We start from the raw sequence: 21525 nt of genomic DNA on the forward strand, positions 1-21525 counted from the left end.
TTGACCTACTGACCTCAGAATCAATAGGGGTTATCTGCTGGTCCTCCCTATTAAGTTTTGTGATCCTAGGCCCAAGCATTCTCAAATTATTGTCCTGTTCTGGATCACTTTGATCTTAACCTTTGACCTACTGACTGCTAGTCATGACCAACCTCCCTATCAACTTCCATGATCCTAGACCCAAGAATTCTTGAGTTATCATCTGGAAACTGTTTAACTCTTCCGGGTCACTGTGACTTTGACCTTTGACCTAATGGTCTCAAAATCAATAGGGGTCATCTGCTGGTCATGATCAACCTCCAGATCAACTTTCATGATCCTAGGCCCAAATGTTCTCGAGTTATCATCCGGAAACCGTTTAATTGTTCCAGGTCACTGTGACCTTGACCCTTGAACCACTGACCTCAAAATCAATAGGGGTCATCTACTGGTCATGACCAGCCTTCTTAAAAACTTTCATGATTCTAGGTTCAAACGTTCTTGACTAATCATCCGGAAACCAATTGGTCTACATACCGACCGACCAACCGACATCTGCAAAACAATATACACCCCCCGCCCCCCACCAAGGGGGACATAAATACTGAATAACATGCGGTAAAAGTTCTCTATTTTGCCTTCATTCTTTAGATTACATATTGTGGAAGAAATGTAGGTAGGTTTTACTTCTGCCCCAAGGTTATTTTTGAATGAAGCAAGCAAAATTCAAAACAGACCCACAGGATGCGACCTTAATTTTTCAATGTTGGAGTTTGAATTCTGTCTCATTAAATCCGTTTACTTGAGGCACCCTAGAAAACAGTTTCATTTTATGTTTTATAATTGTTTACCAATAGTTTGATGTTTCTTTTATAAAAAATAATGGTATAATGAATTCTCTGCAAACGTTTTGGATAAAGGCTATCACTTTGAAATTTGTCTCTACTTGAGCTTGAGGAAATACAGTAAACTACACAATTTTTTTTTAAAAACGGCAGGGTAAAAGTTGTTCAACAAGAGCTGTCAGTTGACAGCGCGCTCAACTATTCTCAGTGCTTAATAGTATAATTTAAGCTATGAGTAAAACTTTAACATTACAATAAGCATATTCTATGTCGAAAAGGGGCCATAATTCAGTCAAAATACTTGATAGAGTTGTCTGCTCCTGTTTACAGAATGGGGTCATGATGGTAAACAAGTATGCAAAATATGAAAGCTATATCTCAATGGACTTTGAAAATAATTGGTGTGGTATGCAAACTTTAACATTACAATACGCATATTCTAAGTCGAAAAGGGGCCATAATTCAGTCAAAATGCTTGATATAGTTGTCTGCTCCTGTTTACAGAATGGGGTCATGATGGTAAACAAGTATGCAAAATATCAAAGCAATATCTCAATGGACTTTGAAAATATTTGGGGTGATACGCAAACTTTAACATTCTTCGAATAGTGGAGCTTAAAATTGCAACACAGTGCGAAACACGATCAACTTTAAGAATATACCAAGCAAATGCCATTTTTTAAACATTACTATTCGGGGTCTAATAACTTAAGTAATAAAAGAGATATGTGAAATGTATTAAAGCAGAAAATAAGTATAAAATGTACATTATTCATGGATTATTTCTGCCAGAGTAATGCACCATGTGTAATATATTGTGGCTAATAATTAGAACAGAATCAAATCCATACAGTAATAACTGAGATAGAGCAAAGGTGCATTGCAACTTTAACCTGAATTTTCAAGTAGAAAGGAGGCATATTTAAAAAAATATTGGTTTTTTAGTTATGGACATTGTGTCTTATGGTGTGGGTGATGATGTTGAAAAATTAAGTCCATTTAATAACAACAAAGATATGTTAAACAAACATAAAGATTTAAATGACACTTAAAGTAAAAAGGGGACATACTTCATAAAATGTTTGAGCCAAAGGTACAGACCTTGTGTCATATGATGCAGACGATGATGGGGGAGAGCTACTTAAAGTCTCAGTCATACCCATTCAGTAATAGGAAAGATATAGAGAAAGTGGATAAAAAGTGAGTGAAATGGGGGAGGGGGCACAATGCATGAAATATTTGTGCAAAAGTTATGACCCTAATGTATCATGTGGGCGAAGATGTGAAACACACATTTTTTTGTCTGAATCTGAAATCTTAAGTAAAAAGTGAGATGGTGGTAATTCATAAAATACTGATGACAGAGTTATGACCCTTGTATCATAGGATGTAGGTGATCATGTGGAACAAGTATTTAAAGTCTGAATCAAACCCCTTCTGTAATAAGAGCCATATAGTAAAAGTGCACCAAAATTAATAAAAGTAAATCATCACCCACATCATATGACACATTAAGCGTTATAACTCTTGCACCAAAGTCAAGGACAGTGGCAGCGGCCCTAACTTTAGTCTGTCCCTAACAAGCAGGTATTGGCACTCCACTTTAAGGGCATTTGTCACTTACTAGTAACATTTCTTATTTTTTAATGACTAGCATTATAGTTTTCCCCTAGTCAGTGTCTTGAAGGTGCACTGAATGCACTGAAACTGCTCTCCCAAGCAACACAGTCATAGAATACTCATTAAAGGTATATCTGACATTAAGTCTTAATTCAAATGTAACAAGAGCTCATAGAACACAAAATGCCCCCTCCCCCTTTGATGCATTCAGTAACTGCACTAGGAACAGAAATTATTTGGTCACTGTACATAGGATGTAACCTCAAATCAGTAATTATGGGTCATTTACCAGCCATAAGTGACTTCCTTATCACATTAGGTAATGACTATTATGCGACACACCCTGAAGTACAGACCAGACTCTTATGTGACACACCCTGAAGTACAGACCAGACTCTTATGTGACACACCCAGAAGTACAGACCAGACTCTTTTTAAGTGACACACATTCTTACCATGCTAACAATTTGTACACTAGGATATTTTTTAATCTTGTTAAAGTTGTGAAAAGAAACATTAAATTTTGTGATATACAAACAAACGTAAAGACGGACAGTGTGATCATTAGGGCATGAAAAAAAAAAAGAGAATTGTACTCGTGTATATATATTTATATTTTTTGCTATGTTTAATGTCTGCTGATATGGCAACACTGAACACGGGTAGGGAATCCATATATGATAAGACATTTATAAAAACTTAAACAAGATATGTTACAAACAAAATAGACAATAACACATTATACTAGCTGCGATAGATATATATCAGATCATTGCACAAATCCACACATAAAAAAAACAACATACAAATGTACAAAATCATTAACATATCCAGTACATTTTGAATGTAAAAGACAACGAACTAGGAAATTACATTCCATATTAAGTCATTTGAACTTGGTGTCTTAAAAATAATTCACAAAGGTAATGGACCCAATAGTAACAATCTGTAATTTCTCTGTGATTAATAATGACCTAGTTTTGTATTCTTCAGCCATAGCTTCCATGAGAATATGGATTTCTGTAATAACTGGAAAAAGTTGAAATCAAATAAGAAGATTTTCAAGAAAAAGAATCTATTCTGGTCATAGGTTCAGATGAAAATGGCTGACTTTTGATGGCTGACTGTTTCATTCTTATAAAATATATAAATAAATTCTTCACATAAAAATGTATACAACAACAAACAAAGACATCTGTGGAATGTTTTGGGAAAATACACAAACGGCAGACATTGGCTAAATCACAAATAATCACATTTCCTTACTTCCAGTTTGGCAAAACAAAAGTAGGAAATATGATATTCACTAAATCTGCTTTGTAACATAGACTCAACAATATAATCTGACAGATTTTGACAAGTGACTCATTCACACATTTCAGGCAAAAATGTTTTTCTCTCAAAAATAATATGTGGGTAGATTCTAGGGTACTGTGAAAGTGACCAAAGGTACAAACTTGTTGACATGACTTTTGCAAGATGTCCTTATGCAAAATCTTAACTGATAGGCAGAAAGGTGTAAACCATTGCAACACTTTGAAAAATAATGGAGAAATTCAACATTCTTCTTGCCTTTCTGGCAATATTTAACACACATTTTCCATCATGCTATCATTTTTCAGTTTCATAAATACATTTTATATTAAACTTGGTGGAAATAAACATTTTGAAAAATTTCACTCCTACTATGGGCAAGTAGCTTTAAACTGTACGAAAAAAAAAATATAGAGGTGGTGATTCCATACTTATATTAGGAGTAAATGCAGGATTTTATTTCTTAATTTTTTAAGTATCTGAGGTGTCAAAACTCTGAACATTATCGTACAATTTAGCTGTACAAGTCAAATACACTTAGTAAACAAATCTTTTAAATGTGTAGATTATACCAGTGCTCAGCAACTTGTAAATAATTTTTAAACGATTTTCGCATATACTTTATCATACTTAAATGGCCTGCCAGTCAATAGTGAAAACTTTTGCCAGAGGTCCGAAGGACCCAGGGCCAATAGATTTTAGTTTTGACCAGCAAGCCATTCAGTATGTTTTTTATCACATGACAGTAATAAATTTTCAGTTTTCTTGTGTTAAATATAGTACAAGATTTGTCAAATAGCACAAGCTATACTAGACTGCCAGTCTAAAACTACCTGCAACTTGTATAAGAAGTCAGGTAATAAATCCACATGACTTGTACTGAAACTACAACCTCAGCTAAAATCACATAAACAAAACTAACTGAAAAACAGAAGTATCAACAAATACAAAAAACATATCGTTCCTTACTCATTCAAAAACATATCTTTCAATAAAAGCAGTTATAGAAGCTTTCAACATTCAAAATGTGATAAAAGGAGACAAATGAAACTTCCAACAGGGAGTTAAAACACAGTTTTGATATCTTCTATGAGGAAAAATTTAATATCAATTCAATGAGATCAAATAATCAAAGATTTTAACCTTGATACCAATCTTTGGACAACCTATGGAAATATTACCTAGTAAAATTAAACAATGTTCTTTAATGCTTTTCTGTGAAACACTGGGTTATTAGCGGGATACGCAAGATGCTAACATTTGCAATAGCTACAATAGCAATAGCTTTTAAAATTAGTGACTTTTGCTGCAGTGAAATAAAACCGTGGAACAGAAATATATTCCATATTCCCTGAAAACAAGTAAGTATCCTCTATGTTTTTGTTCTATTTTACAAAATAGTCTAATTTATTTTGAAACAAAACCTCTTAATTTGGAGTACTCTGTATATGTTATTCTCATGTATTCCTTTATACTCTTTTCATCTAAAACAAATACTGTAGTTACAAAATTTACTATTGTCAGAACTGACAGAATTCCTTAAACATACAATGATAAATCCATATTCATCATTTCTCTCTAACTGCCAACCTACAGTATCCAAGACAGAAACTTTAACACAAACCATAGCTCATACTTAGATGATTTTTAATAATTTCTATATGCATTTTAAAGATTCAAACACTTAAAATCATTTTAATTTAAATATGCTTAACAATACATGTATCTAAAATTGTGGTTTTTAATTTACATTTTCAACATTCCTCTTAAAGTGTTTGAAAATTTTAATCATTTACCTATTACATATATATGTTACAATGCACTATTAGGTTATTTAACATTATTCTGTACAATACGGAGACATATTTGGATGAGTACCCAGCTGAGAAAACCAGTGGATAAGCCACTAGGCGAGTCCAATATGGTTTTCCCAGCTGGGTACGAGTCCAAATATAGCTCGTATTGTGTGTACAGTTCAATGTTAAATAACCTTTTATTCTATATCTATTTTATTTTAGTTTAAATTAAAAATGATTCACTGAATATTGTTTTTCTGCCTTCCTCATTTCAAGACACATAATCTAACTCTGTACATAGAGCGCCTACTTCACCCGATTTACATTCGGAACATTTATCTCGCGTTTCGGGCTTTATCGAATGTTTAACATGGGACTTTTTGAATCGTCCAAATATGGAAAATATACAGGTTTTTTTGTACGCACGTGCGTTCAATAAGGCAATATATTGTACGGTCACGTGTTGCAAATGAACGTTCACAATTGGATAGATAAAATAGATATAGAATAAATAAGCTTATTTACTTTCCTAGACAATAACCAGTACAGTGAAAGTTTTATTGTATGGACTCATTTTCACAGATTTCCAGCTAGCCCTGGTCTATGACATCAAATTCCTACCAGTAAATTAAACTCCCAGACAAATTTATGTCCCCAAGACACATAAAATTTAATAACTATGAAATGAAATGATTTAACAGTCTGTCACAATAATCAATTTACAAAACAAATAATATAATTTACCCAAATAAATGCTGATATATAGTGATATGGTGATATATTACCCTTGAAGGCCCCTCAGCTTACCACACTTGCTTATATATAGCAACAAATCGGACCCCAACAAATTATGCCATTGTACAGCTGTTTTCCACCAGGAAATTTTTCAGATCAAAATATTTTATTTTAAACATATTTTTTCCTATGCCATTACAAATATCAATGTCATAGATTTTATACAGCAATAATAACACTCAAGAGCTTTCTATCACAGGCCTTTTTCTGCCTATTTGGGAAAAAGTACCCGAGAAAATTGGGAATTTTCAAGTTGTAAAATTGGTCAAATTGCGACAAAAATTATCGATAAAATCATTATGGGAAATATTTTATACTTCAATTTTGTTTAATTAATGTATTTACCTATATAAATTGCCAAAAAGTGGTGGCTAATGCATTAAAAAATGTAAATAATTTCTTTGTTGTTGTCAGATCCTTGTATGGGGATCTGACAGGTATAAACTGTTTGTGACCGAGACTTAGGGTGACTAGTAGAAGGTTCTGGGTCTAGACTTGGAATGAGACAGCTTTTAGAATTCAAGATCGAGTTCAAAGACTCTTGACACTCTTGGAACTTCTAGACCGATTCCTGCGACTGGCCACTTGACACACTTTCGGATTCTCAGGTACATGTTTCAGTGTCTACACCAACAGGGACGTAATTTACTGGGAGACTGACTTGTTTCACTGGCAGTATACATATCTTTTCTTCAAAAGAAATCATGTTTTTGTGTACCCTTGGTGTGAATTTTTCAGAATTTTCCTCTGAAATATTTTGCTTCGTGTTACATTTTGTTTTGTTGTAGCAATGAACTCCCCTATATAGAGTACTAACGGTAGTAAATGAACATTCTGAATGAGTGACCAAGCTAAAATCTGGCTGATGTAGTACGGTACTTTAATACTCACAAAATGCCGGGTAATTTGTCATGAGGATTACAGCTCTGGATTGGGAATTTTTTTGGAGAATTGGGAAAAGAAACCCACATTTTGCATTGGGAAAGGGTCCGATAGTTGGACCTGTGAGACAGGCAGAAAAAGGCCCCTATCAAGATTCCCTACCTTTTTTCATGGAAAATAGTTAACACTTAATATATGCCAGTTCAATAACATATATGGATATATATGGAATACTATTATCTGAATCCTTCATACAGAGTATCTAATCAAAGCAAGCTAAAACTAAATATTAAGACTGTAAATTATTTTGGCATTTATACCTGAACTGTAAGAATCTGTGACTTTTTTTTTTCAAGTTGTGTGAACATGAAAATACTTGCACAGCCATTCACTTTCTTCGATAACTAACATATTCTTCAAAACTAAGTGATAAGATTAAAACCTTGATAATTAAAGGTGAATGTTTCCAGATTTATCTAAAATTCATCATAAATAAAAAATAGAACTAAAACTTATGCAATTCAGTGAGTTCAGGGCAGAATTTATCCATAAAAACACGTGTAACTATAGTCTATAAAATATGTAGAAAATCTCACAAAAACATCACTAAATAGAAATTTAATGAAAAACAGAATATCAACTTTAGTAGTATAAGTTTTTTTTGATAGTTTGATGTACACTGTTATCTGCTTAAACAAAAAAAAAGAAATTTATCTAGAAGCAAACCACTTTGACTATTTTGACCTGCAATGTTCCTGGCAACTGAAAGGTTAATCTATCAGACTTTTGGAAGATATCAACGTTACAACATCAAAACAGTAGAATCACACAAAGATATTCCACTGATGACTTTCAGATAAGCAAATAAAATTCTAGCTTTGATTAATAAGAGGCAAGGGCCATGGTAAAATCAGAAGCACTTGATTGGAGGGATAGCTGTACAAATAAAACATTAACCATTTCTCACTTTTTGCCAATATCATTTGACTTTCTTTTTTCTTCTTTTCCTTCAGATTTTCTCTTGTTCTCTTTCACATCTCCTGATTTTCTTTTTCCAAACAATAACCAGTCACCAGATGAATTTCTTTCATGACCCTTCTTCTTTTGATTACCGCTAGAATTTGAACTTTCTGCTTTTTGTCCTTGATTATGATTAGCCTTTTTGTCTTTACCCTTCACATCGGTAACTTCCTCATAAGTATGTTGGTTTAGAACACGTTGTCTAGTACGTCTTGCTTCATTGGTTACTGTAACTTCTTCATACACATGTGCTCTAATCTTTCCATCCTCTGTAATAGTTTCCCCTTTTACAACTTCATACTTTCTCTTAGCATCTGGGTCTTCATAAATATGCGGTCTAATTAATTTTTCTTTCGGTCTAGCACCATTTATTTCTTCATATCTTAAATTTGCTCGTGCTTCTTCAACTGTTTCATAATTTGGGTCAAATTCTGACACAATATCAGTCACTTTACTCTCCTGTACTGACTGATAATTTGGATCGTATTCTAAATCTACATTTTCAGCAGTTGCCATGGGAACACGCCCTTCAAATGAAGAAGACATTACTTCACCTGATGGGGTTCTAAAGTGACCTTGACCCGAGGGTGTCCTAGAATGACCTTGAACAAAATGACCTTGACCTGATGGTGTTCTCTGATGTCCAATTACTTGACCTTGACTTTGGTTACCATCTTCAATGTTGTAATAGTCCGGTTTTTTATCAGTTTTACGTCGGATTTCATCCTGATGTTGTTTTGCTGTTTCATGTAGACTGTCCAGTGATGGAGGAGCTGGGGCTGAAAGTAAATATCTCAGCTGTTATTTAAAACTACTATTTCTCTTTTATATTTTCTAACCATAATGTTTAGTACATACTTAAACTACAGTAAACCTCGGTTATAAAGAACAGCTTGGGACCCCTAAAAATTGTTCCTTATAACCGAGGTTCCTTATATCCGTATAGCGAACTAGTTCCCTGTAACCGAGGTTTGTATAACGAACACAATTTGTATAGCGAACACTATTTGACTGACGTTTGATAATGGCTATGTGTTCACACTCCGGGCCGACTTTGAATAGTTGAGTTTCTAGCACCAGTTCTTTTCTGGAGAAATGGTAAGGTGAACTTCCTGCATGTATATGACTGAAGTAGTGTTGAAATGCGACGTTAAACCTAAACCAAGCCAAAATGTTCGTCGGTAAGAATGACTGTAATTTGTGTATATTTTTATCGGTTATTTCTATCTTCTTTTTAGAGAGCGCTACATGATGACTATTAGATATGTTGCAGTTACTCCCTTTATCTTGCTTGGCTACATGTTAGGTAAATTGACATCAATACTAATATAAAACAAATATTAATTTTTTTTCTTACAAAAATGTTAAATTAGACTACCCGCTAAAATTTAAAAGTGGGGTGTTTATGACATACAGTGTATTACGAATAGACAACGGCGCCATACATACGGATTAAAGTATAAATCATACCTATGCTTTTGCTATTGTCCATTTTAGCACCTGCTATAATTTTTACAATTTGAAATTTTGTAAACTGGACTGTTTGCCATTGTTAATCACGTGTAATTAGCACATTTATTTAGGATAGTATAACCGTGACTGATTTTCGTTCACTATTGTTAACATGAAATACCTAATACATGTAGCTCTCGAACATAATTTGGAGTAAATATAAGTTTACTATCGTCTAGTATTTGGTAATTTGATGAAATTATATGTTTTCTTTTTATCGAATAAATGAACGAACTTAAGATCAAAGAAATGAATTAATTTGCGTTTATTTATGTGCATGAAAGCGCTTGAAAGTGCTGACGTTACTCTGACGTCATCAGCGATTCTCCTGTTTATTTCCGGTTTTCAATAATTTTTATTCGTAATGTCTGTTCGCTATAACCGAGGAGTTTTCAATTAAATTTCGTACTTTGGGACTGGAAAAACTGTTCCTTATAACCGAGTGTTCCTTATAACCGAGTTCCCTATAACCGAGGATTTTTACATTGAATAAAGAAGGAATTAGATCGGGGAATTGAAAACTGTTCCTTATAACCGAGTGTTCCTTATATCCGAGTTCCTTATAAGTGAGGTTTACTGTATACCATTTCAAACACAAAGACAATAAGCTATGAAGTCATTTTCTTTCCAAGTGGAACATATCTTTTTAAACAAGAGGGTCACGAAGGCCCTGTATCGCTCACCTGACCTATTGACCAAGTTTCATAAAGATATGGTCATAAATGTGATCTCTAAAGTGTTAACTAGCTTTTCCTTTGATCTGACCTGGTGCCCTAGTTTTTGCCCACATAAGACCCAGATTCGAACTTGACCTAAAGATCATCAAAATTAACATTCTGACCAAGTTTCATGAAGATACAGTCATAAATGTGGCCTCTAGAATGTTAACAAGCTTTTCCTTTGATTTGATTTTGTGACCTAGTTTATGACCCCACCTGACCCAGATTTGAACTTGACCTATAGATCATCAAGATCAACATTCTGACCAAATTTCATTAAGATATAGTCATAAATGTGGCCTCTACAGTGTTAACTAGCTTTTCCTTTGATTTGATCTGGTGACCTAGTTTTTGATCCTACATGACCCAGATTCAAACTGGATCTTGAGACCATCGAGATTAACATTCTGACCAAGTTTCATGAAGATAAAGTCATAAATGTGGCCTCTACAGTGTTAAAAAGCTTTTCCTTTGATTTGACCAGGTGACCTAGTTTCTGACCCCAGATGACCCAATATCAAGCTTGTCCAAGATTTTACTGAGGATAACATTCTGACCAAGTTTCATTAAGATTGGGCCAAAACTGTGACCTCTAGAGTGTTAACAAGCTTTACCTTTGATTTGACCTGGTGACCTAGTTTTTGACCCCAGATGACCCAATATGGAACTTGTCCAAGATTTTATTAAGAGTAACATTCTGACCAAGTTTCATTAAGATTGGGCCAAAATTGTGACCTCTAAAGTGTTAACAAGCTTTTCCTTTAATCTGTCCTGGTGACCAAGTTTTTGACCCCAGATGACCCAATATCAAACTTGTCCAAGATTTTATTGAGAGTAACATTCTGACCAAGTTCCATTAAGATTTGATCAAAATTGTGACCTCTAGAGTGTTAACAAGCTTTTCCTTTAATTTGACCTGGTGGCCTACTTTTTGACCCCAGATGACCCAATATCGAACTTGTCCAAGATTTTATTGAGGGTAACATTCTGACCAAGTTTCATTAAGATTGGGCCAAAATTGTGACCTCAAGAGTGTAAACAGTGAAATTGTTGACGACGGACGGACGACGGACACAGGGCGATCACAAAAGCTCACCTTTGAGCACTTCGTGCTCAGGTGAGCTAAACAAGAGGACCATGATGGTCCTGAATCGCTCACCTATCCCCACATGACCCAGTGTTGAACTGAGTATGACATCTTTATTTCTATTATTTGACATAGTGACCTAGTTTTTGAGCACATGTGACCTAGATATCATCAAGATAAAAAATTCTGACCAATTTTCATGAAGATTCATTGAAAAATATGGCCTCTAGAGAGGTCACAAGGTTTTTCTATTATTTGACCTAATGACCTAGTTTTTGAAGGCACGTGACCCACTTTTAAACTTGACCTAGATATCATCAAGGTGAACATTTTCACCAATTTTCATGAAGCTCCCGTGAAAAATATGGCCTCTAGAGAGGTCACAAGATTTTTAGATTTTTCGACCTACTGACCAAGTTTTTGACCGCACATGACCCAGTTTCGAACCTGACCTAGATATCATCAAGCTGAACATTCTCACCAATTTTCATGAAGATCCATTGAGAAATATGGCCTCTAGAGAGGTCACAAGGTTTTTCTATTTTTAGACCTACTGACCTAGTTTTTGACCCCACGTGACCCAGTTTCGAACTTGACCTAGATATCATCAAGGTGAACATTCTGACCAATATTCATGAAGATCTCATCACAAATATGGCCTCTAGAGAGGTCACAAGGTTTTTCCATTTTCAGATCTACTGACCTAGTTTTTAACCCCACGTGACCAAGTTTCGAACTTGACCTAGATATCATCAAGGTTAACATTCTGACCAATTTTCATGAAGATCCATTGAAAAATATGGCCTCTAGAGAGGTCACAAGGTTTTTCTATTTTAAGACCTACTGACCTGGTTTTTGACCGCATGTGACCCAGTTTCGAACTTGACCTAGATATCATCAAGGTGAACATTCTCACCAATTTTCATGAAGATCCATTGAGAAATATGGCCTCTAGAGAGGTCACAAGGTTTTTCTATTTTTAGACCCGCTGACCTAGTTTTTGACTCCACATGACCCAGTTTCGAACTTGACCTAGATATCATCAAGGTGAACATTCTGATCACTATTCATGAAGATCTCATGAAAAATATGGCCTCTAGAGAGGTCACAAGGTTTTTCTATTTTTAGATCTACTGACCTAGTTTTTAACCCCACGTGACCCAGTTTCGAACTTGACCTAGATATCATCAAGGTGAACATTCTGACCAATTTTCATGAAGATCTATTAAGAAATATGGCCTCTAGAGAGGTCACAAGGTATTTCTATTTTTAGATCTATTTACCTAGTTTTTGACCCCATGTGACCCAATTTCGAACTTGACCTAGATACCATCAAGGTGAACATTCTGACCAGTATTCATGAAGATCTCATGAAAAATATGGCCTCTAGAGAGGTCACAAGGTTTTTCTATTTTTAGACCTACTGACCTAGTTTTTAACCCCACGTGACCCAGTTTCGAACCTGACCTAGATATCATCAAGGTTAACATTCTGACCATTTTTCATGAAGATCCATTGAGAAATATGGCCTCTAGAGAGGTCACAAGGTTTTTCTATTTTTAGACCTAATGACCTAGTTTTTGACCCCACGTGACCCAGTTTCGAACTTGACCTAGATATCATCAAAGTGAACATTCTGACCAATTTTCATGAAGATCTTGTGAAATATATGGCCTCTAGAGAGGTCACAAGGTTTTTCTATTTTTAGATCTAATGACCTAGTTTTTGACTGCACGTGACCCAGTTTCGAACTTGACCTAGATATCATCAAGGGGAACATTCTGGCCAATTTTCATAAAGATCCCATGAAAAATGTGACCTCTAGAGTGGTCACAAGCAAAAGTTTACGCACGCACGGACGGACGGACGACGGACGCTGCACGATCACAAAAGCTCACCTTGTCACTTTGTGACAGGTGAGCTAAAAACTGAAGAAGGGTTTTCACATATTACAATGTAGGCACCATCTTAAATTAATATATAATAGAGAAATGTTTTGTGTAATAAAAGTTGTAAATCATGGATTTTCTAATTCAGACATCTGGAGAAAATTCAGACATCTGGAGAAACAGTTGTACAATTTGGCCAATATATAAAGAACATGATACGTGTCAGTAGCAACACCACTTTCTGTCACTGTGTAGTCTAAAATTACTTAGGGTGATTCCAGAAATGATTGTATGGGGGAGTTGGATGGCACCTGAATTTTTCATTGACGAGTGGTGGGGTCCTTAAAAGTTTTGTTATTATGGATGGTGGGGTCCATCAGTAAATCATAATTATGGGTTGTGGTCCTCACAAAAATCATCTTTATGGGTAGTGGGTTGATATTTGGTGTTTGATCACCTCTCTTAATCAATTATGGACCTTTTCCTTTCATTTTAACAAATTGCTACTATACTGACTGCAATACATGGGCCGCAATTTTGACATCACCAACCATCAACAATTGTACAGGCATTACCTCCCTTGACAAACACATGCTAAACCAAGTGGAAGTTGGACTGCGGACGGTGTTTGCAAATCACTGCAAATGATCGACTTTGGACAAATGGAGGGAAAGTTTTGATGTATAAAACGAATTCAGGTCATTGTTATTAATTAGTCATTTTTATAGATAATTTCCATCTGTCAAACAAAAGGCATAAACAAAACGTGCTTATGGTAAATCAAGTGGGGTATAGCTATTCTATGTTACTGGCAAACTTTCCAAGTGGAACAAAGCATTTTGACAATGTTTAACTGATGACTCTTCACTTATTTTGTGATTTAAAATGGGAAAACAGTAAATACTACCACAGTCAATTAGAACAACAGACCTCACCATGTTTGGATTTCTGTTTCATAAATTCATGGAACATTTAATAATTATTTAATAATAGGTTAGTGGAAAATCCATAATAATTTATGGGAAGTGAGGTTGGAGGAAAGTTAAAAAATATGGGTATTTTTTTTTCTCAAAAGTGCCTTATGTCCCCCACCCCCTCCCTCCCCAACATAATACAATTAATTCCGGATCTGCCCTTGCTGATATTGCAAGATATGGTAATCTTTCACATAACCTTGGGCTGCAGGTTAGCTTCACCAAGGGGGGGGGGGGGGGGGGGGGGGCTGAAGGGGTTGGGGTGTGGGGGTGCAGAAAATGGACACTACAAATTATCAAGATAGAACACGATAAAAAAAAACGGCTTATCTTTGTTAGCATTTTTCTTTTTTTGTGTGTGTTTGTTTGTTCTAAATCAAAAGCCATATCTCTGGTCTTATTGTGTGAAATCCCATAAAAATTTGTAACTTCATAACTTAACATGCTGACTGATATTCCTACAAGATTTCACAACTCTAGACCAAATAATTTTAAGCTCTTGATGCTTATTTTTACTAAGTCAAGGACTGTAACTCTGATTTGGCTTACTGAAATCCCAAACAAAAACCCCAGGTACACATGCTGAATAATATTCCTATAAGGTTTCCTGACTCTAGGTCAAACATGTTTTGAGGTACATATGATAGGTTCTTTATGCATATTTTCTGACCGAGTGAGATCTCAGCTAGAATCCCATACAACTTCACAGTATGAGTAACAAATTCCATACGTTTGATAGGTATAGTATTTTTTGAGATATATATTATGAACAATACTAATTAGGATGGATAAACCGACATCCAGAAGAATAGACCAGGGGATAAGGGTAAATCTTAGTGCCCCCATCCAAATTTCTGAGGGCAAAAAAAAAGCACCACCTATATAATATATTATACTTTATAGACATTAAAGTACTTTGACTAGAGAAAAGATATTTGCACTTTGAATTTCTCTGATTTTGCAGGATCATCTAAAAATTGTTATATACTGCAAGTTCTAAATGGCATGATCCATTCATGACCTTCTTACCATCTATTTCAGTGTAGTAATCTACAGTGGGGGGTTCTGTGTTATCAGGCTGTGGACGTCGCTGTCTCACTGTTCCATCACCAGAACTTCCATCAACCTACGTATCATATAGAGGATAATACATGATTAAAATTTCAGTACTGAAAACAAAACTAAGGATAGTCGACAATGTACATGCAACTATTATGTGACTTTTTTATAATGTGACTACTTTAAATCCCTCCCAAATGTTAATACTATATATATTAAATACATTCCCTATTACCAGACCAGCATCACTGTAAAACCGGCCCCAGTAAAATTATTGTTTAAATGACCCTTTATGAAACTTCATGTAACGGTCTCATGGCAAATGCACATACAGTTGAAACTGGCTATCTCAAATTCCAAGGAATCAAGCGTTTTATTTTGACTTATACTGATATTTCATGTATGTTTTCGTGACAGGACTTGAAATGTCTTCGAGATAGCCAGAATTTAGAGAAAAGAAAGTTCGAGATATCGAGTTTCAACTGTATTTAGTGTTTCTAACAAATTGGAACAGTCAGTGGCCTGTGAAATGTATTTGCCATCTTAGAACAGATCCTGAAATATATTTGTCACTGTATCAATATATTTTAGTCTTCATAAATTTACTAAATCTATTCTGTTAAAAGAGATAATTCTTGGCAGTCCCATGTGTGGTCTCTTAATACAATGGCAACTGTAGCACATGAGGTAAAACAGTGGAGGCAAGATTTTATCATCATGTTTAATTTATATTATTTTAATACATTCTCAAAACTTATGATAACTACTATTTTATATGAGATCATATAATATTGTGGGTTTGAATTTTTTTTTACCCAAACAGCTATTTCATGTGGGTAAGAATTCATTGATTGAACTGTTTAGTTTTATTAAGTGGAAATTTTATTAAGGCAGTTGGATTTAATTTTGTTGATGGATCTAACTATAAAATTTAGTCCTCAGTGAAACAGAAAGATTTTTCAGTATTACATAGACATTCAAGACCTCCAATCTAAAAAATTAAATAACATGCAAATTCTACCAGTCTTGCCATTTGCTGCATTAAGAAGTGGTCAACTTACCGTTGCGTACAGGTTGTCAACTTCAGACACATATTCATAAGTGTTACTGGCTGCTCTAGCATTCATACTGGCCAAAGATTCTCTTACACTCAATTTGTTGTATGGTGGCTCTTTCTTCAAACCTGAATATTGAGAAATATAAGAAATTGAAACAGTAATTGTCAAGAGTGGTGGACTACTTTGTTCATTTAATTCAACAATCCTTTTTCAGCATTATTTCACTTGTGTTACTGTGGTCAGTTAACCTAAACTGTGTTCTTGGCTTTTGTAAAAGAAATGTTTGTTCGTTTTGGGATTAACGCCAGTTTTTCAACAGTATTTCAGTTATGTAAAAGCGAGCAATTAACCTAACCAATGTTCCTGGGTTCTGTACCAGTACAAACTTTTCTGAAAGTAACTGCCAACTTTTCCGCATGAATCGGGGGTGGGGGACGAATGATTTCATATAAAATATCTTTTATCAAATCATCATGGAGAACATATGCCTCACCCAAGGATCAAATTCAGTACTCCACGATCTGTAGAGCTGTGCTCTCGCTATTGAGCTGACTGTTCTCCATACAAATAACTGATAACTTTCCAACATGAAACAGAGGTAGAGGAACAAGAGCTGTCAGTGGACAGCGCGATCGACAATTCTCTGTGCTTGATAGTATAATATAAGCTATGAGTAAAACTTTAACATTACAATAAGCATATTCTTAGTCGAAAAGGGGCCATAATTCAGTCAAAATGCTTGACAGAGTTTGCCTCCTCCTTTTAACAGACTGGGGTCATGATGGTAAACAAGTATGCAAAATATGAAAGCAATATCTCAATGGACTTTGAAAATATTTGGGGTGGTACGCAAACTTTAACATTTGTGTGACGCTCACGCTAACGCTCACGCCGAGTCAAGCTAAAAATGACTCCAAACACAATTCATATCATACAACACACACCTCACTGGGTGTTGGATGATCTACCTGCAGAGTGAAGTGGCGAAATTTACAGTACAATAACAAATGCAAACTGTAATTGTCAAAGAAAGTGATGGACCATTAGACTAGTGGATCATCTGCCAGTTACTGAGTCTGGAGGTTTGTGGTTCAAATCCAAATGTGTCATGATCCAGTCTCCTTGCATGACACAAATGCTGGGCTTGTGGTTAAAAAACTGAGTTTGGACACCAGTCTGAGAACTACAGTGTCTGACTGCTTGATTGTGAGCTCCGTCTTGAAATTTACCAATGACAGGGTTGCAATTTGAAACTGGAAATTATTTCCTTGCAACCATATTTTATCTGGTAACTGACTCAATAAGGATTCAATAAAGCTGCAATGTTTTTTCGCACTGAACTTCAACATCAGTATTTTTCACTTGAACATAATCATTTTCACTCAGTTTGGTTTAAGTCAAATTTTTTTCAATTCATTGGAATACATGCACAATTCATTACCACACAAAAATAAAACCTTGCCAGTCAACTGTCATCTTAACCATTAGCCTGCTGGTGGCAACTGATTCTGCCTTTACGACCAGTGCAGACCAAGATCAGTCTGCACATCCATGCAGGATGATCATGGTCTTCACTGGTCGCTATTCAGTCAGTAAATTTTCAGTGAAGACTCCTTTGAATAATAAGTGGTATTGCCCAAACTGAATGATGGACCAGTCCATTTTAGAAATTTAGCAGGGTAAAGGTTAAATCACAGGTGCTGAGACTGACAACTTTTTCTTTTTAGCAGACTTTAAAATACCATACATGCACTTAGTGATATTCTATGAAAATACATATTCATCTGTTTGATAATAAATTTACTTTAAATTTTCATATTGTCTCACCTTGTTCATTGGTGGAAGCTTCCCTGCTTACTAATGCTACTGTGTTGTAATGATCTCCGTCTGTATCCAAAGACTCGTCATAATCTCTTGGAGGCTCCGGTGGGGTTGAAGCATTTCCTGCTCCATTGGCTGTTTCCGTTGGCACAACACTTGCTCTTACAGTTACATTAACAGTAGCTGGTTCCGATGAAGCAGCACCTGCCGCTGCACTAGTACTAGCTGATGAACTACCTGCACTCAGTTTTTTTACTTTCACAACAGTTGCATATTCATCTTGAATAATTTCCTCTCTAGGAGAGGGAGTAGTGTCACGCACTAATTCTGTATCACATTTATTTATATTACCTGATTTGTTCACTTTGGCATACTCCACTTCCGTAGCTTTGTTCACTGTGGCATAGTCATCATCCCCATATTCTGGGATGGCTTTCACATTTGTAATACTTTCATTTTCCTCAACAACCTTGTTATACGGATCCTCAAGTTCGCTTTCCGTGTCGCCAACCCTAGCATAGGGATCTGTCTGATTTGACACATTTCTTTCTGTTTCCTCATCCACAACCATAGCATATGGATCATACACTGGTCCCTTAAAACTAGTAGTTCTTTGTTTCTTTCTTCCACTTGACCTTGCACTACTTGACACATCATTTACAGTGTTATATGGGTCAAGGTCATCTAAATCATCTTTTACAGTATTATATGGATCATCAACCTTAATCTTATTATAAGGATCATCTTTAAAAGGAGTTTCATTTTCTTTTATCTTATTGTATGGGGGATCATCCTTTATCCTGTTATAAGGTGTGTCATCCCCTTTGATTCTGTTATAAGGGTCATCAAAACTGTTTGTTTTACTCACTTGTTTTGTAGATAATTTTTGCGGGCTTTTAGGTTGTGGGGTAGTTCCCAATTTAGATACTGGGATAACAGTCACATCTTGTGGAACCTGTTCATATGTATCATTGTTTTGTACTTCAGCATAATCATTTTCATTTAATTTGCTTTTAGCTAATATTATTTTCTTTTCTCCACCCTCAATCACAACATGATCGTAATCTGACCTGGGGCGAACTTTTTTCTTTGTTGCCTCTTCAATATGGTCGTAATCATCCATATCACTGGATTTTTCTCTCATAGTTTTAGACTTAGTGGAATCTACTGGTGTTGAAACATTTCCTGTCTGTCTATGAACCACTGGTGAAGTATTTAAACTACCATGGGAGGTAACTGGAATTTCTGGTAATTGTGAATGTGAGTGACCTCCCTTTCTATGATTTTCTAAACTATTCGCATGACTTCTTGAATTTGTTGGTGTATCTGGTAAAGTAGAATAAGCTCCCTTGTGATGACTGTCAGTATAAGATGGTATTTCAGGTAATGTAGAGTGATGTCCCCTGTCTAATGTCTGTGGTTTTGGAATGTCAGGAAGTTCTCTACTTAAAGTGGCTGGTCGTGGTGAGGATCCAGAGCTGGTACCACTGCGCCGGTCTGCCTTACTGCAACAATTCAAACAGAATACCAGATAGGAAGGTCGAAAAGGGTGCTGTCTAATGTGTCACAACATACATGCTGCATGTAACAAGTCATTCTGTTTGTAAAAATGACATATTTCGATTTAAGGACAGAAAATGCTTTTGAACCACACAAACGTACATGCTCCAAGCTGGAATGACAGGGTTAATGCCCTTGCTTTTAACATTGATGACTGACCTGACCAGATTCCCTTCACATGCTTAACATTTGTGTAGTTTCAACTGAATTGTTAAGTTATAACTAAGCTATAACTAGGTAAGTGCTAATGCCCTTGGTTGTGACCTTGTCTTAAAATACTTGATTCTTGAACATGACATGTCTTCCCATCAAGCCTCACTTATCTGTAAAGTGTTACTGAACCCCCAAATAGTTTACACTTAGCCAAGAAGTGTTTTAGATATAAACTAATAGACAACGAAAATTGATACATTCCTTCCCTCACAGGGCAAAAAAAAACAACACTTTAAACCAGGTGGATTGTAGCTAAATAGGAACAAAATCCCCCAGGACAAAGTCCCTCCTCTTCAATTTGACCAATGCAGACATTATTTTTCCACTTTTATCCAAAATTTCATTTCATCTATTAACCAAGGACTGTCCGTCAGACAGCCAATACTCGACTATTCAAACTGTTGTCCCTGAAGCAGGAATATTACCCTAAATTTTAAAATATCTATGGAGTTTCAGTCCAGTATCTGCATTAGTTTTGGAGAACTTGCATGCAAAACTTTAACCAGAAGTTTTTCAGTTCAAAAGGGGACATAATTCTGCAAAATATAAGTCAGAGTTATGGGACTTGATGCTATGACCTAGTTATATAAACCCAAACATGTGGAGTTTCGATTCAATATTTGCATTAGTTTTGGAGATAGTATTGTAAATTAAAAGCACATATTTTCGCGGGGTCAAAATTTCTGCTTTTACGGTAACTTGCCTCCAAAACTTTAACCAGGATTTTCTAAGTCCAAAAGGGGGCATAATTTGGACTTGATGGGTCAGCAGAATAGCTTAGATTATTCTTTGAATAGTCTAGCTAAAAATGGATACGTATCATTTTAAAATTTGTATTTTTTCTTGTTTCCTGGTAATCTTTTTTAACTTCAGAATTCTTATACTGCAAGATCCAAAAGGAGATTTGTGGTCATACTTAAGAGGGATGAATTTGTCCTTAGGGTGATTCTGTCTTTCATTCCACTGTATTGATCACTTTGCTGGTTTTCAATCTTTATCATATTAATATAATTAAACCAAAGTACATGCTTACGTGATATCAACTGAGTTGCCTCGACTGTGCAATGTTCCATTGTGAGATCCCATGGATGTGTTGAGTGGAGTAATGCCAGTTTCTACATCCATATGACCACCGTTCACATCATTCTGTTCTGTCTGCATCTAGAACAAAAAGAAGGTAACATAATGGTTTTCTGCAACCAAAAAGGATCGTTGTTTGACAGTTAATTCTTAACCTTGACCCTGTTAAACTTCTAAAATGAACTGGTTCATCATTCAATTTGGGCAGTACCACTTATTATTCAGTGTTCACTGAAATTTTACTGACTAAATAGCGAACAGTGCAGACAAAGATCTGGTTGCAAAGGCAAAATCACTAGCCT

General features: G+C 35.4%; 1 protein-coding gene across 2 annotated transcripts in view; it reads right to left on the reverse strand.

Moving 5' to 3' along the window:
* Positions 1-3040: 3040 nt before the first annotated feature.
* The window catches only part of LOC123539820 (uncharacterized), a 45937-nt gene continuing 27452 nt past the window's right edge, over positions 3041-21525 (reverse strand). For both annotated transcript variants that reach the window (XM_053527233.1, XM_053527234.1), the window contains exons 4-8: positions 21177-21304; positions 18377-19875; positions 16553-16674; positions 15462-15558; positions 3041-9030 (exon numbers count right to left, since the gene is read on the reverse strand). In XM_053527233.1, coding sequence (XP_053383208.1) covers positions 8195-9030; positions 15462-15558; positions 16553-16674; positions 18377-19875; positions 21177-21304 — 2682 coding nt within the window. In that variant the 3' untranslated portion in view covers positions 3041-8194. The remainder of the gene's footprint in view (positions 9031-15461; positions 15559-16552; positions 16675-18376; positions 19876-21176; positions 21305-21525) is intronic.

This window comes from Mercenaria mercenaria, chromosome 16, assembly GCF_021730395.1.
Source record: "Mercenaria mercenaria strain notata chromosome 16, MADL_Memer_1, whole genome shotgun sequence".
NCBI lineage: Eukaryota > Metazoa > Mollusca > Bivalvia > Venerida > Veneridae > Mercenaria > Mercenaria mercenaria.